The sequence below is a fragment of the Podarcis gaigeae genome (genome assembly GCF_964106915.1).
Source record: "Podarcis gaigeae genome assembly, chromosome: 10".
NCBI lineage: Eukaryota > Metazoa > Chordata > Lepidosauria > Squamata > Lacertidae > Podarcis > Podarcis gaigeae.
Window position 1 is genome coordinate 51,888,304 of NC_139686.1, and position 16,923 is coordinate 51,905,226.

Consider the following 16,923-nt stretch of genomic DNA (forward strand, 5'->3'; position numbering starts at 1 on the left):
ATATCAGAACATTGCTGAACTGTGGCTAGTACCATGCAGGTGTGTGTCCCATCCATCACATATGCATGATCATAGAATTGTAGAGTTGGTAGTGACCCCGAGGGTTATCTTGTCCAACCCACAGCAATGCAGAAATTTCAACTAGATCACACATAGCAGATGGCAATCCAACCTCTGTTTGGAAATGGAAAGAGAGTGCACCACCTCTTGTGGGAACAGCTCTCGCTATCAGAAAGTTCCTCCTGATGTTTAGCCAGAATCTCCTTTCTTGCAACTTGAAGCCATTGGTTTGGGTCCTAGTCTCCAGAGCAGGAGAAAATAAGCTTGCTCCATTCTCCATGTCACAGCCCTTTAGGTATTTGAAGATGGCTACTGTATCTCCTCTCTGTCGCCTCTTTTCCAGGCTAAACATACCCAGCTCCCTCAACCGTTCCTCATAAGGTTTGGCACGGGTGGCGCTGTGGGTTAAACCACAGAGCCTAGGACCTGCCAATCAGAAGGTTGATGGTTTGAATCCCCGTGATGGGGTGAGCTCCCGTTGCTTGGTTCCTGCTCCTGCCAACCTAGCAGTCCGAAAGGTCGTCAAAGTGCAAGCGGATAAATAGGTACCGCTTCAGCGGGAAGGTAAATGGCGTTTCTGTGCGCTGCTCTGGTTCGCCAGAAGCGGCTTAGTCATGCTGGCCACATGACCCAGAAGCTGTACACCGGCTCCCTCGGCCAATAAGGTGAGATGAGCGCCGCAACCACAGAGTTCTCTACGACTGGACCTAATGGTCAGGGGTCCCTTTACCTTTACCTTTACCTATTGTATCTCCTCTCTGTCTCCTCTTTTCCAGGCTAAACATACCCAGCTCCCTCAACCATTCCTCATAAGGTTTGTCTTTCAGACCCTTGATCACCTTGGTTGTCCTCCTCTGCACACATTCCAACTTGTCAATATCCTTCCTAAATTGTGGCACTCAGAACCTGACACAGTATTTCAAGATGGCAAGTGTATCGTGAAATATCGAAAGGGCTGTAACATGTGAAGTTCTACTGCCTTGAAGACAAGGAATACCACTGGTGATGGGGTAAGCGGAAGTCAATAAAGGACTGTCCAAGAAATCTGGAATGAGTATATTCATCTTGCAATCAATATAACCCATTTCCCGTAACCCGCTCTGTTAAACTGGACTGGCTCTCAAGTTCTGCAGAAATCAAATGAGGTTTACTTCTTAAAATGTGGTTTTAAGTCTGCTTCCCAGAAAGAAGCCCCATTGAACTTGTGTAGCCTTAGGTTGCAAGAGATTTCTTTGATTTGGCAAGTAAGATACAGAAAAGAAACACACATTCAAGTTATCAAGGTGGCTGTCATACCTATTTGGCACAGTTGCTGGTACCCAGCGGAAGGATGCTGGACAAAATGAATGATAAGTCTGCACAGTTATGCCCACTCTTTTGTGCTTTGTAGTATGCTTTCTATTTCTACAACTGGGCTACCAGCAAGGAGGCAACCCCATTAATGAAGTCTTGATTTATTTATTTTTGCAATTACCAAATGCAGACAAAAATAAACACCCACTCACCACAAAAAGAGAACAATGTCTTTCTGGCTTCTCTGGACATTTTGGCAAACCATTCCGATTCAATTTTAAGAAAAATCTCTCGCTGTAAAAGAAAAGAAGCAATGAAATATAATGGGCAATATTTAAAAACAATTTAGACATCTTGGGGAAGGAGAAAATACATCTAACACATCTGAGTAAACATGTTTTTGTCACTGTTTCCACAGCACACATTTCCAATATTCATAGCTGATGCTGCAAAGAAGTTAAACCTTCTTGCTGTGTGGCAAAAGAGAGCTTATTTGAAGTGAAAATCTAGAATTCCATGGAAATGGTGCAATGGTTTCAAGAAGTGTTGACTTTAAATTGAAGCCAGATGTGATCTTTAAAGACACTTTAAAGTACTTTAATTAAATTAGCAAATGGGAAACACATCAGAGCTAATGTTTCAGAAGTTATGAGCGCATATAGGATATTAGGTCAATCAGAAGGGCCATAATCACAAAGTTTGTAAGAAAAACATTACTGTTCATCCAAAATTGTGTGTGTGTGTGTGTGTGTGTGTGTGTGTGTGAGAGAGAGAGAGAGAGAGAGAGAGAGAGAGAGAGAGAGAGATATTAACGTCATTCTAGAAGCCAAAACACCACCTGTGATGTTCTGTGAAATTAAATCTTACAAAATGAAGCTGTGGGTGCTACAAATTGAAGAGCAGAGGGCTGCCCCCCCCCCAAAAAAAATGGCTACTTGAGGAACATGTAAGGATGGAGATTCCCCCTCCTCACCATTCCATGTACTGGCACAAAACTTTACTTCAGCATTGGTTAGCATCCTTCTCTGTACCCGACGGCAGCAAGCTAGGTTAGTGGTTGTAAGACAGGTTCTGTGGCACACATAATTCCCCATCTCCCACAAAGGGGATGGATCAGGGAGTTCTGGAAGAATGGCCAAAGAGACTGCAGCTGCTCACCCCCCAATATGCCAACCTGAGACAATATATGTCAACCTGAGACAATTGCTTCACTGCCTCATGGCAGCGCCAAGCTCACACAAGAGTGGTGTGAGGAAGGAGATTTTTAATCAGCTCCTCTCATCCTGTTTTCAGATAAAAAAGCCCCCATCTGCTTCACATCCTGCATAGGAAAATATATGAGTTTCCTTAGGTTTTCCTTGAAGGGCAAAAACAGTTGAGGCAGGGGGCACACAGAGACACACACCCACGTACAATTTTTAAAGGGGAAAAATGAGTGATGTCCCTTTCCTCTGCTTTAGCTTGAAGCTTGCCCTGGTACACTTTGTAAAACAAAATGAACAGAGACAAACCACACACAAGACTGCATCGCATTAGTGTGGCCCAGCAGTTGTTCATCACCTTTGCCATAAACAGCATCAATTTTAAGAAACCGACGTCTAATTTTAGCCGCTACCACAGAAAACAAATGTCAGTAGGATCAAATAATTAAGACCCAGAAAAAGCAGAGGCTCCCCACACAAGGCTTTTCTTTTTCACTTGCTGTACCTTCCAATCATCTTACCATCAAATCCCATCATACATAAGAGATCACTCCGTACATTCCTTTTTAACTATAGCTTTTTCAGCTGTTTCCTTGGCTTCTGCCAAGGCTGAGCGACTGCCACACATATGCTGTCTTCCATACACAATGACGAAAATAGCAACCAGAACATCTATGCAAGCACAATAGAAGGACTAATAGTACAAGTATATTGTGTGTGTGTGTGTGTGTGTGTGTGTGTGTGTGTGTGTGTAATTCTCCAAGGCTGAACCAGCAGCAATTCAGGAAGATCACACTCTCACAGGCTGCATTCTGCAGGTTTAATTTCACCAGCTCATATTCCAACTAGGAAATTTGCAGGCATCAGGGGTACGTTGGCTGCTGCGGTTCACTTTAAAACAAGCTGAAACGGATGCAGCTCAATTCTCCTGTTGCCGAAGGGGCAACTGTCGGCATCAGGCAGGAAATCAAGCCCCGAGTGGTTGGGTTTCCAAGTTTGTGGAGAGGTGACCATCAGTCTGAAGGGGCCAAGAGGTGAACAACACTGTCCAGGACAAGCAAGGGTCAACAGCTAAGCAGCAGCCAAAGATCAGAAGCAGGAAGCATAGTCCTGGGCATGCAGGCCAAATTCCTTTAGCAAGAATGTGGGAAGAATAGAAGAACAGGATCTTATATCGGCAGGATCCTCTCACGGGGAAAATGTTGCTCAGCCTGAGGGCCAGGAGTCAGAACTGGTTTCAGGTTCGAGAGGGCAAACAGCACACGATTCCTCAAAACTACGCTACAACACCAGCATTAAAACGGTAGCTAGATTCAACTTCCTGTTGCTGTTCAGATCATGAGGCCAGGGTGAGGGAAGAATGGAGGGGGGGCACCAAGGTCATTGGCCACCTCTGCTGGGTATAGAGAGACTGGTCCTTGGGGTGATGTCACTCTGTCAGGTGGCAGGGTTGGCACTTCAGCCAAGGTGGTACCATGGAGGAGCTCAGTCTCCAAAGCTTGAAGCAAATCCAGAGTCACATGCTGGTGGCCCAGAAGGAAAGGCACTAAATCTTGATTGTGGGGGAACACAGTTTAATAACTCCCACACACACACGCATAAACGCTCCTCAGGAATTACAGCAGTGCCGCTTCACACAGAAACAATGACAATGTTGGTGTCTGATGGGCTTCCCTCAGGAAGGCATTCCATAGAGGGCCTGTTCTGTCAGTACTATCCTCTGGGCCTCCTTTGGAGGTGGCACACAGAAATGGGCCTAGTGTCAAAACCAGCACTTTGAAACGGGACTTTGAACAAATAAGATTATGTAAATGTTGCCTTTATCCACACATAACAAGCAAATTTTCCATCTAACTCAGGGATAGGCAACCTAAGGCCCAATCCCCTTCTAAATCCAGCCTGCGGATAGTCCGGGAATTAGCATGTTTTTACATGAGTAGAATGTGTCCTTTTATTTAAAATGCATCTATGGGTTATTTGTGGGGCCTGCCTGGTGTTTTTACATGAGTAGAATATGTGCTTTTGTTTAAAATGCATCACTGGGTTATTTGTGGGGCATAGGAATTTGTTCATTCCCCCCCCCCAAAAAAATATAGTCTGGCCCACCACATGGTCTGAGGGACGGTGGACCGGCCCACGGCTGAAAAAGGTTGCTGACCCCTGATCTAACTTGTGGCTCTGCAGGGTGAGATGCTGAAAATATAGTGACCAGTAAACCCTGAGATGCATTCTAGCATTAAATCACACTCCTGGATCAAAAGCTGAATGGCTAGAAGAACAGCACTTTTTCAGATATATGCCTGACGTGTTTTTATGTTCATCTGTCCAACTCTGTCACCAAAATCAAGAACAGTTATTGTGAATGCCTATGATGCGCTCTACTTCGCAATGTGTTTCTATGAATTTATGCGTGTGCGTTGTAAAATTAATTGAACATTCTCAAATGTAAGCCCTACTCTGATCAGCCACAGTACTAAAAATATCTCAGCTAGCACATTTCTAGACTGTCACCAGTAACCCCCCTCACCTGACAAAACCCAGGCCTCTGCAAGTTGAAGAAATTAAAAACATGCACTTAAATATATATTTAGCTGATTGTCTGCCACCTACTTAGCAAGCTTGCTTTAAAGTGTGTTTAAAAGAAAAAACTTGCTGAAAACACTCCTGTAGTAAGTTGCATCTCCCATCACAAACTTCTAGCTTATTATCACCCGATCCATGTTCATCTCTCTCACCTTCTAGAGAAGGGGTCGGCAAGGTTTATCTTGCCTGGGCCGGATCAGTCCTACAGGGATCCCTCCGTGGGCTGGATTGCCCCTGTGCGTGAGTGCGCTTGCCTGCGATTTTTGGCGTCTGCGTCTGTGCAGGTGTGATTTTTGGCATCTGTGCATGCGCAGACGCAATTTCTGGCACAGCGGAAGCGAGTCCCTGCGCTGCGCTGGTTTGTGTGTTCAGACTCATAAACCTCCCCCCTAAATAAATTCACACTTGACTCAAATTTTTGGTTTGGTTTTTGGCAGAATTTAGGCCACAACTTTATTGATTACATCAAGTGGCTGGTTGCATAGGCTCTGGTTAGACTAGCTCCCTGCCATGCAGGTAGCGCTGATCCAGGCACCAGCATAGGTCAGCCAAGGGTGAACACCTGGATAAGCGAAAAGCCGGGAACAGGCTAACTCCAGCACCCAAATGTCCCCCTGGACTCAGGCACGGGCACAACCCCCTCACAGGGGTTGACCAAACCATTGAGTCCCTGGATTCCTTTAACGGAATACCCTTCACATAGGGATGGCGAGAGCGTTCCCCCATCCCTATCACCTGAACCAGAGCCTATCTGCAACCTTACAAGTTGTGACGATTTGCTACGCGGCAGGCAAAACCCAAATGGCAACAGTCAATCAGCCAAGTGGGAAAATTCCTGCTGTGCCCATGTCCCAACAATAGACAGCACACAACGGCATAGCAAGGTCAAATGCAACAAACCCTAAAAGTAGGGAGAGGTGGGCGGGTGATCCGAATGCATGCACCAAAAGAGGAAGCTCTGGGTCATGTGCATGGGCATAAATAGGTCCCTCAAACCATTTGAACTGCATCCCATTGGCCAGATTATACCCAGCTTCGAGGGGCCTACCAATCGGGTGTTGTGGCTTACCAATTGTACCCAACCCACAACACAAGGTGTTAGTTGTCCAGGTCTCACCGCAATACGTGCCCTCTTTAAGGGAGGACACAATTTAGCGCAGCATACAAGCGGGTGGATCGGTTTGGGGGCAGCTCGTGGGCCGGTCAAACGACCTCCATGGGCTGCTTCCGGCCCATGGGCCTTAGGTTGCTGACCCCTGTTCTAGAGAGTATTATTCTCCCCCCTCTCTCTCCCAATTGTCTTCCAAATCAATGTACAGGTGGAATGAGAAACTCAAATATTGGGGCAAATATCAGGAAAAGAAAGGGCTTAGAATGCTACAGAAGTATACTTAACCGCTAAACTGGAGTTTCACATCTTATGGGAAAGGGAGAGTAACTATGCACACCTGCCATATTATTATGTACTCTAATTCCACAAATGTGAGAATGTTTAGAGACAGGGAATGTTATTTATATGTTACTGAACTACACCACTTCAGACTGCCTGTGGGAAATCCAACTTTTGAATGCCCTGGCATGCTGGGGCAAAGGAGGAAACAACTCTGCATGACTTGCAAACAAAAACTAGCATACTAGGGAGGGAGAAGGATATACCAGAACACATCTCCTTGCCATGCTGATTTTGGCATGTGGGCGGAAACATTTTATTCAAGGGAGATTTCTGAACATTTCATTCCTCACTTGCAGTCTGAAGTGGTGCAGTTCAGTAGCAGAAACTGCACATGGGATAGTCGATTATGTATAACAAACAGATAACTTTTGAGGGGTGTAGCTCTGTGGTGGAACGCACAGCAGTGGTTCAGTCTTGGGCATCTCCAGTTTAGGCTGGGAAGGACTCCGTCTAAATCCTGTCAAGGGCATGTGGAGAAGAAGCCCTGGGGCTTTGTGGCCTTTTTGTGAAGGTTGGACAACAGAGAGAAAGCAAGCAAGAAAGCAAGCTAGATGGATAGCTCAGTCGGTAGACCATGAGACTTTTAATCTCAGGGATGTGTGTTCAAGCCCCAATTTGGGCAAAAGATTCCTGCATTGCAGTGGGTTGGACTAAATGAACTTTGTGGTCCTTTCCAGCTCTACTATTTTATGATTCAAAAACTGTTTCCTTTACTAACCAGATGGGTGGGATAGGAATGGCATCCCTTACTGGCTTTGATTTCCTTTAAGTCAGCATTCATAGTTCATGGCCAAAACATGTCAAAGTTAAAGATAAGTTTTAGCAGCAAGACAGCACAGCACTCTTTCCCTCTTTCTTTCTCTCTCTCACTTCACAATCTGTCCTTTTATTCCTCAGCAACAGCAATAACGATGCATCTACTTGGCACCTCCTGTCTAAACAACATGTTTTGAATTTTTTTACCACTCATTTTAAAGAGAAAATCAAAACCAACTGTTAAGCTTGTCCTTCCTAGGCCTAAGGAACCATCAATTTTAGCCAATTTCAGCAAATGTGAGAGCAGTGATGATGGGCTGAAATGGATGACAATACTGGATAAAGACAAGTCTTTTTGGGCAAGCTGCTTGGAACTGTTCTGTATCACAGATACAGTAGTTATGTGAGAAATTGGCATCTTGGGGGATGAAAACCTGATGGGGTTAAAGCAAACATCATATGGGTGAAGATGCTAAAGATAATGACAATGGCATCTGAGCAACTGTGGAACCATAACATCCTCAGAGAAAATAGAATTTTTATTATTTATTTATGGATCACCTTTTACTTTCCTCTCAAGGCAATTTACAAACATACAAAAAAGGCTATAATTATTTTTTAAATGCTACTGAAAACAGGCACCAAAAGATAGGTTTAAAAAGAGTACCAATGCTGGGGCTAATACATTTTCATGCAGCTGGGAAAGTCTGTCAAAACAAAAATACCTTCAGTTATTTCAACAAAGTATGGATAGGCAGAGGTGCCATCATTTTAAGAGGATTGACAAGGCCCATATGTGATGCCATGCAATGTCATGCGTGAGATGTCAATTGGTGCACCTGTGGATAGGGAGTGCCTTCTGTATCTCAACAGAATGTAAGCAATGAAAGGGTTGTAAAGGAGAAAAAATGCTGGTTCTGTTCCCAGTTGGAATAAAGGATGTTCATTCAGAGACTCCTTTCATTGCTCTCTTCTGTCTTCTTCTTGCACTCTCACCCAGCTGAGGACACAATATCAGTGGCCTACTGCTCTGGCTTGGCAACCATTTATTCCAAAATTTTAGGGTATGCGTGTCTTGTTTTTGTCTGGTCACCTTCAAAGGGCAGACTCCAGCTACAAAGGCTGCATCTCTTGCTCGGGAAAGTGGGAGGTTTGATGCTGGCGTCAAGTTTTAGTTGTGGATATGCATTACTTTTGCTTCTTTCTGAGTGACATGGTGTGTTTATTGTTAGACCTTATTATGAATTACCAGTGGATTCTTTAATTATATGGTTATATTAATTAATATGAGGAATTTTCATTGCTCTATTGTTCATGACTCATACTCCTACATTTTGTTATTGTTCTGAGTCGCCTTGAGCATGGTTTACTATGAAAAGGTGATACAAATAAATGAGCCAGATGTGTTAGAAAAAGTACAAATTAGTATATGGTGCAAAACTTAGAAATTATGTTTGATAGTTAGGTGGACTGCAGAGAGGCCAAATCTTTGGTTAGGATAGGAGCAAGCAGTACTAAACTCCGATAGATTGTTGCTAATCTTGCGCCATTCTTAATCCACATTATTATCTAAGCACTTCATTGCTACAGTACATTCCCCCCTTACATTGCTTTTCTTTTTGCAAAGCTAATAATACTCTGTATGAATATTGTTCTCTGAAAATCACTGTCTATCAACAATGATTGATTTGTTTCAGTTACAACCTTGAGTCTTTTATCGCTGGTTCTGCCTTGCTCCCTGACCCGCTGGGTTGCTAAAGTGCAAATGTGAACCTTGATTACATCACCAAATTAACACCAATTACAAGACACAGAGGATGAAAAGAATGCTGAGGAGAGAGTTATGGCTGGATAACAGAACAGCTTAAGGGGGTTGTGATAAGCCGCAGAAGTAGAATCAGCTCCAGAAATAACATCAGTTAACAGACTTCCATGCCAACTTGCGGCTGCTGAAGGCAGCTCCATACATTACAACTGCCAAGGGAAAACCAACATTTCATCAGTGTTTCCCGCACAGCAAATGTGTAACTACACAACCTTTGGAAAACATCTGAAGGCAGCCCTGTATCAGGAATTTTTTGTTATGCTTTTGTATTTGTTGGAAGCCGCCCAGCGTGGCTGGGGCAACCCAGTCAGGTGGGTGATATATAAATAATAAAATTATTATTGTTGTTGATGATGATGATGACGACAACAACCCCTAGCCAGTAGCAGAGGCAAGCTTTCATGCACCCAGCACCTGTTCATGGTTCTAAGGCAGGAAAGACAACAGAAGTGCAGTTGATCATCTTTGTGGCCACAGCCTGAACAGCGATTCAACCCCCCAGGAGGGCATGGAGAAAGAGTAAGCATGCATGCTTCTGTTAGCCTTCACCAGTTCTAAGCTGTGTGTTTTGGTGGGCGAGTGTGTGAGCAAATATGCTTCAGTTTATTCTTGACAGCATGTTATGTTTCAAAGATGCAGCATGAAGACAAGGCTACCCAACAGGGGTGCCAACTTGAATTAAATATTGTGGGGATCCAGGTAAGCCCTGCCCCACATAACTGATCACATGATGCAGTGCACACGCACCATTTGAATGGGAATGCTTATCAACTTTGTGGGGGCTCAGCCCCCTCAAATATTTTATTGTGGGAGCCAAAGCCCCCATAGCCTCTAGGAGTTGGCTTCTATGCTACCAAAAGATGTTTTGACCTCTGAACGGAGCCCATGTCTAATTTAGTAACACCTTTGCTTTGCTTCCAATACCTCTTTCCCCCCTTCTGCTGCTTCCTTTTTTTCATTTAAGGAATTTAATTGACAGCCTCTCTGCCTGAAGGCAGCCGAGGCACGATGCAACATTAAAAACCAACAGTACAATTCGGGGAGGCAATAAAATTACAGAAGCCTAATAAAGCCTAATGTTACAATATAATTTTAAGAATAGCATCAGCAATACAGAAAATCTATACGGCAACAAAATGCAACGGGAAATGTTTCCACCAGCCAGCACTTCAACAAGTGTGTGTGTGCATAGTGGAGAGAGGAAATACACAATCCAATGCAGTAAGGTTCTCACATCAACCCTTTCCTGATCAAATTTCTCACTTGCAAATATGGTTGCTACAAGCAAGCATGATTTCTTTTCCTCTAAACCACCCACAGCCAGGCTAAGCAAACATAATTCAGAGTAAAAAATACTAAAATGCTGCAAAGCATTATTTATAGCTCTCTGTTCACTAGTGCTGCAGTGCTAAGACCTTCGTTTCTATTTTGAATGCAGTAAGATCGTAGGAGAAGAAACAGGATGTTCAGTTTCCACAACTGAAAAATGCAGCAAAGAAACAAAATCCCAAATCGTGCAAAAATGACTACTTGTCCCTCTTTCTATTTTTATTTTTTAAAGCAGGCCAAAAATAAAGTTTTGGTTACATGTAACTGAAATAATAGGAAATTTCATGTACAACAGAATTGTTTATACAGGCTAACCTTATGGTTATGCAGGTAAGTTTCTAAACCTATTTTGTTTGAAAGAAATTATAGTACAATCCTATGCAAGTCTGCTCAGACATAAAGCCTATTGAGTTTACAGTAGATTGATCCAAGGTAAGCAAGAACAGGACTGCAACCTTAAGAGGTCTTTGTTAACAAATGTGGCATTCACAATACTGACGCTGAAAAAAGCTTCAAAAGCAAAGCAAATTGGGTTTTCCCTATAGCTGCCCAAAGTGAATCACCCATACCTTTCCCAATCAGATATTTGCAGGAAGAACAAATTATTTCCTTCGCAATAATGCCATCCGATGTCACTTTAGGCTCCTAAACAAGTGACAGGTGTAATATGGTATACACAGTCCAACTCAGAAGAAGAAAGGTGGTGGTGGGGCAGGGAAGGGAGAAACCCTGAAGAAATGAATGCAAGCTGGTCAACAAAAGGATTCCTTATTCCTTCCAGGAGAAAGGCTTAAGAACAAGAGAGAATTGGACAGATTCTACTAACTATGAAGGCTACCTCCACTGTTGGAGGCAATATCCCTCTAAATACCAGCTGCTGGAAACCGCAGGAGGGAAGAGTGGTGTTGCACTTAGGTCCTGCTTGCGGGACCCCGTAAGCATCCAGTGGGCCACTGGGAGAGCAATATATTGGACTAGATGGGGCCAGTGGCTCTTCTCACATTCTTATCTTCATTGTGCAGCTAAACGTCCTTATGCTAGTGGAATTGTTTAGATGTGCATCACCTCCTTCCATAATCTCACATTAGTGCGTGTATGTGTGTATTGTTGCCTGTATTTTTAAACTTTGTTTCAAAATAAAAGTAAAATCCCACGGAACCAAGAGACCCGTGCAATCCCGCGTCCACATGTGGTTATGTTGTCTGAGTAACATAGCTCTGTGGGATATTATCACGGAGAAGCATCTTTAAGAAGCTCTAATTCTTCATCTAACCAGCCCTATCATGTTTGACCTCATTCACTCTTTATAACGAAACCTGCTGTGAGCAGGTTTATGCAATTTATTTTTCAATTTGTAATTAAGCTCCTACAGTCCCGGCAACAATTCAGTAATTATATTCAGACTAAGCAGAATGAATAAATCCCATTGCCATTTTTATTCTCTCTCTCTATTACAAATATCCATCCAATCTTCACTTACAAATCCAAGTAGCACATCTAATGTACCTAAGTTTTCAGTACGATGTGCAGTTTGGGTTGCTCAACCACAGAAAGATTACGTTTATGGGTCATGAAGATGGAGCATAGCTTTATAAAAGCTCATAAAATTAACAGTCTGGAGGACAAAGGAGAAAATATTTTCCATCTCAAAGTAGTAGATCTCAGGGTCATCAAATGACATTTGCAATAGGTTCACAACACAGAGAAGAAAACATTTTTTTTTCATGCACTGCATGACTAATTTCTGTAATTTATTGCTTTGCAACTAAAGAGGAATGTGCAGATTGAATGACAATAGAAATATTAATGGATATTAGAATAAATAGGAACAATTTGTATCAGGGAGCAGCACATGATAAAAAGAAGTGATTTTCAGATGCTTGGGTTTTAGTTACCTTCCTCATAACCTGTCAGATCTTTCCATAGACCTCTGATTGGCTAGTACAGAGCACTGACTGATAGACCAGATGGACCTTTGCTCTTAGCCAACAAAGAAAATCTTACAGTATTTTGACTGGTTTTGGAACTATGCCAATTCATTTGCTTGAAAAGAAGGTAAAGGGGCTGGATTCAGTCCTATAAACCCTAAATAGGTCATGGGCGTGGTCCTTCTAGGATGGCATACAGCAGATCCAATAAACTGCAAATCCATCACACAATTCTGAATGCAAAGTTTTGTACCCCTCTTGGTAATAATCAAGCTGAGAGTCCAAGTATTATACCCATGAGTGGAAGTCAGGACAGACACCCCAGAGCATATTTTGTGTGGTGCAAAGGGAGGAAAACAAACTGAAGCCCTGTTCTACAAGTGGCATTCACAATGGATATGACCCCAGGGAAAGACATTACCTTGGGACTGGACTCAGACAAATTATGACTTATCATGATGGGAATGTTTTTTTTATTAACCATGGTTTAGCATTACCTCCCAACCCAAAGCTATGGTTAATCTTACCAATGGCTTGTTGTAACATAACCAATAGTTTGAAGGTGTTTCAAATAAACCACAGTAAACTGGGGTTTGACATAACACTAAACCACCAAGAGGGAAAGGGCTCAGGTTACACAATGGCATAATGCAACAAAGAAATACTTCTTTCCAATATGCTTTGGTGCAAAAAAAATAAAAATCTTTTTACTTTGTAACTGTTAGTAAGGTAAAGGGACCCCTGACCATTAGGTCCAGTCATGGCCAACTCTGGGGTTGCAGCGCTCATCTCTCTTTACTGGCTGAGGGAGCCGGTGTACAGCTTCCGGGTCATGTGGCCAGCATGACTAAGCTGCTTCTGGGGCGAACCAGAGCAGCGCACAGAAACGCCATTTACCTTCCCGCCGGGGCAGTACCTATTTATCTACTTGCACTTTGACGTGCTTTCGAACTGCTAAGTTGGCAGGAGCAGGGACCGAGCAATGGGAGCTCACCCCGTCGCAGGGATTCAAACCGCCGATCTTCTGATCGGCAAGTCCTAGGCTCTGTGGTTTAACCCACAGCGCCACCCGCGTCCCTTTGTAACTGTTACTTGGCACCAAAAAAATGCACTTCTGCTTTGGCTACTGTTTAAATGATTTCTAATGAATGAATTGGGGTGCCAGTGTCTGCTTTGGAGAATATGAAATGAATGAAGCAGAAACCGAAATTCGGAATAGTAAATATCACCAGAGCTTATCAGTGACACTATCTAATATGCCTGCTGGTCCAGGCTCCAACATCTCCATGTTGGTAGGGAATGACAGACTCTCTACATATACAGACTGTTGTCAATTTCTGCTGAGCACATGGAGGCCAGGAGAGTGAGGCCAGTAAATGTTTTGAAGTTGCTGGTAGGCTATGACACAGTCCCCATCCCTATGCATTGTATATGAGAACATCATGCGATAAAGGGGTTCTATGATGTAAAGGATAAGCATGCCACGCTACTCTTCCTCGTACTAGGGGATTCAAAGTGTCAACTGCAAACAGGAAAGCAGGTGTAGGCTACTTTGCAATTTGCTGGAGCATAAATCAGGCATGAAAAATATGGGTCACTGCTTTGAGCTGTAATATTTCCCCCTTCTCCATGAATCTCAATTAAGGTCTATATTTCATCTCCTTTGTGAAAGGCATCTTCCCCATGCAACAGAATATTCAAATTTCTGCAAATTCCCTGCAAAAAAATCACTACGAAAATGGTCCACTGCCCATAGGTCAAACCCAAACAAATGAGCCCTTTCTGTCCAACAAGAGCATCAGAATACAATTTTGTGGTTTGGGGAGAAAAGACAGGAAGTACCAGGAGGTTTTTGACTAAGCAGCTGAGACAAAGAATATCGCATATCCACCTAGCTCCTCTTTCACGCTCTATAAATCATGTCTGCTTACACTACAGATGCTGACAACTACCAAGAGGAGCTGCCAGAAATAGCTTACCTGCAGTTAGTAAAACAAAACAGAAGCTTCCAAACAAGTTTCCCCAATCAGTTTAATTAAGCTCAGCCCTGACATATGCAGCTACGTCTTGGGCAAGAGGGCCTGATGGATGGCACCGAAACATTTTACCCAGCAAACATGTTTGCTATGTGTGCGTTGCTGCTTTCCTCAGCAAACATGTGAAGTAGGAATAACAAGCAGATAGCTATCTTTAAATTGTATATGTTTATGGCAGTGTTTCTCAACTGGGGGGGGGGGATATGGCTCCCTGGGACCCCCCAGCAGGCCAGATTTAGGTTTAAGCTACTGGTCCAGCTGTCCTTTGTCAACAACAAATTGTCACTTTTTTTGTGTTGAATATATGCTATATTGTAATTTATGGACCTAATAGGTATCTAAAGCCATTTGCACATGTTGCCATGCAACCAGTCCATTAGGAAGGTAGGCACCCTATATATAGAAATGAGCAAAATAGTGATATTTTAGGGAGCAAGCTAGTAGGCGGGGCCCATTACTTATATCATAGGAGCCTACACAACACAAAACACGGTTGCTGTATGTAGGATTTATTTTATTTGTTTTTTATCTTATATTCTGGAAATGTACATCCAGGTTTTTTCCCTTTAAATTTTTTAGGGGCCCCCCAAAAGAGTGGGGCCCTAAGCTATAGCTTGTTTGGCTTATATGTAAATTTGTCACTGCCCCCCAGGATATTCCAAGGGGGCCACAGGTGAAATTATAAATAAAACAAGTTCTGTTTACAAACAAAATAGCTACCTTTCCACTGGTAGGACAGGGGAGGAAAGAAATAAGGTTGGAAGGGGGCCATGGTCAGAAAAAGACTGAGAAATACTGGTCTAGGGGAACCCTGATTGAGCAAGATTTCATGTGTACAGATGCTTAAAGATGTATTTGTGCTTGTTCATCATGCACACTATAGATCAGAGGTTCTGAAACTTACCGTATTTTTCGCCCTATAGGACGCACTTTTTCCCCTCCAAAAATGATGGGGAAATGTGTGTGCATCGTATGGGGCGAATGCAGGCTTTCACTGAAGCCTGGAGAGCGAGAGGGGTCGGTGTGCTTCAGGAGAGCCCCGCCGCTAGCCCCGCAAGCTCGGGGGACAGCGGGGAGGTGCAGCGCGCCATCCCGCTGTCTCCCGATGTGGTTTGGAGGCTGGCGGCGGGCTTCCCCCTCCCCTAGTCCCGCAAGTTCCCAGATGCACACAGCTTCGGCATCACTCTGGGACCCGATGCCAAAGCTGTGTGCTCTGGGACCCATTTTGGGGACTGGGGGGGATAATTCCCCCCTTTATTTCCCCCCCCCAAAAAAAAATCTAGGTGCGTCCTATGGGCCGGTGCGACCTATAGGGCGAAAAATACAGTAATTGGTCTACCATCCCTTTTTCAGGAGGAAAAAAAAATACTCACCACTGCCCCCCCCTCCAGAAATCTAGTATGACCAGAGTGAACTCAGACCGTACAGTTCCAGGGGCAGGGCCAGCGCTGCAGCCTGCCTGCCATTGGCCAACAGGCAGAAAAGCTGCAATCTACTTCCTGGGCCTGAAGGAAACCCTTCACCTCCAGTATGACCACTGGATCCAGGGGGAGTGTTGTCACCATCCCACAAGGGCAGCCGACCTGGCGGTTAAGTGCCGTTACACAATAGATGAAGCATGTACAAACAGTTTATCACCATTTTCTTCTCTTCCTTCTTTATGCTCCCGCCGGAGCGATACCTATTTATCTACTCACACTTTGTGCTTTTGAACTGCTAGGCTGGCAGGAGCAGGGACCGAGCAACGGGAGCTCACCCCATTGCGGGGATTTGAACTGCCGACCTTCTGATCGGCAAGCCCTAGGCTCTGTGGTTTAACCCACCATGCCACCCGCGTTCCAGTGGCCTAACTATACATTATGTTAATTGTGTGGCTCACTGCCATGTCAGGGATTTGAAAAACAAAACAAAACAACAAAATCCTAGGCACGGGCCAATCAGGAAGACTGCAGCATATTACACATTACATTGTCTGTATTTTACTTCATCTCTGTAAATCGCTTCAGGACTTACACTGCTTGTGGGAAGCAATTAATAAATTTAATAAACTAAACTTCAGAGCTAAGGCTGAGAAAATGCCACCTTCAAAATTGATTGCTGTTTCTTTGCCACCGCGGCACAGAGAGCCATTTCCCCAGCAACACATTCTGTGAGACTGAGCTTGCTGCTCAAGAAGCTACTTGCCTTTCTTTTCCCCCTAAATATGTTTTTCTAAGCATATTTACAGCTCTAAACCTACTTACCGCTCATGCTGAATGCACGCGTGGATATCTCACCAAAGGTTTGCCTACAGAAGTTCACAAAACATTACCTACCAAGAGGAGTAGAAAAGCATGCAAGGAAGGGTGTTGGCATTTTCCAGCCAAGACCCACTTTTACCTCACACCATGTGCCACTTTTGCTGGGGAACTGCTTCCTTGAAGGAATAGTACCCTGCCCAGACTTCCGAGCCATCAGG

The 16,923-nt window shown here is 43.8% G+C and overlaps 1 protein-coding gene across 8 annotated transcripts in view; it reads right to left on the bottom strand.

Annotated features, from left to right (window-relative positions):
- Nucleotides 1-16,923, bottom strand: part of DOCK4 (dedicator of cytokinesis 4) — a 248,839-nt gene that overhangs the window by 121,265 nt on the left and 110,651 nt on the right. For all 8 annotated transcript variants that reach the window (XM_083698882.1, XM_083698883.1, XM_083698879.1 and 5 more), the window contains exon 9: nucleotides 1,566-1,647. In XM_083698882.1, coding sequence (XP_083555008.1) covers nucleotides 1,566-1,647 — 82 coding nt within the window. The remainder of the gene's footprint in view (nucleotides 1-1,565; nucleotides 1,648-16,923) is intronic.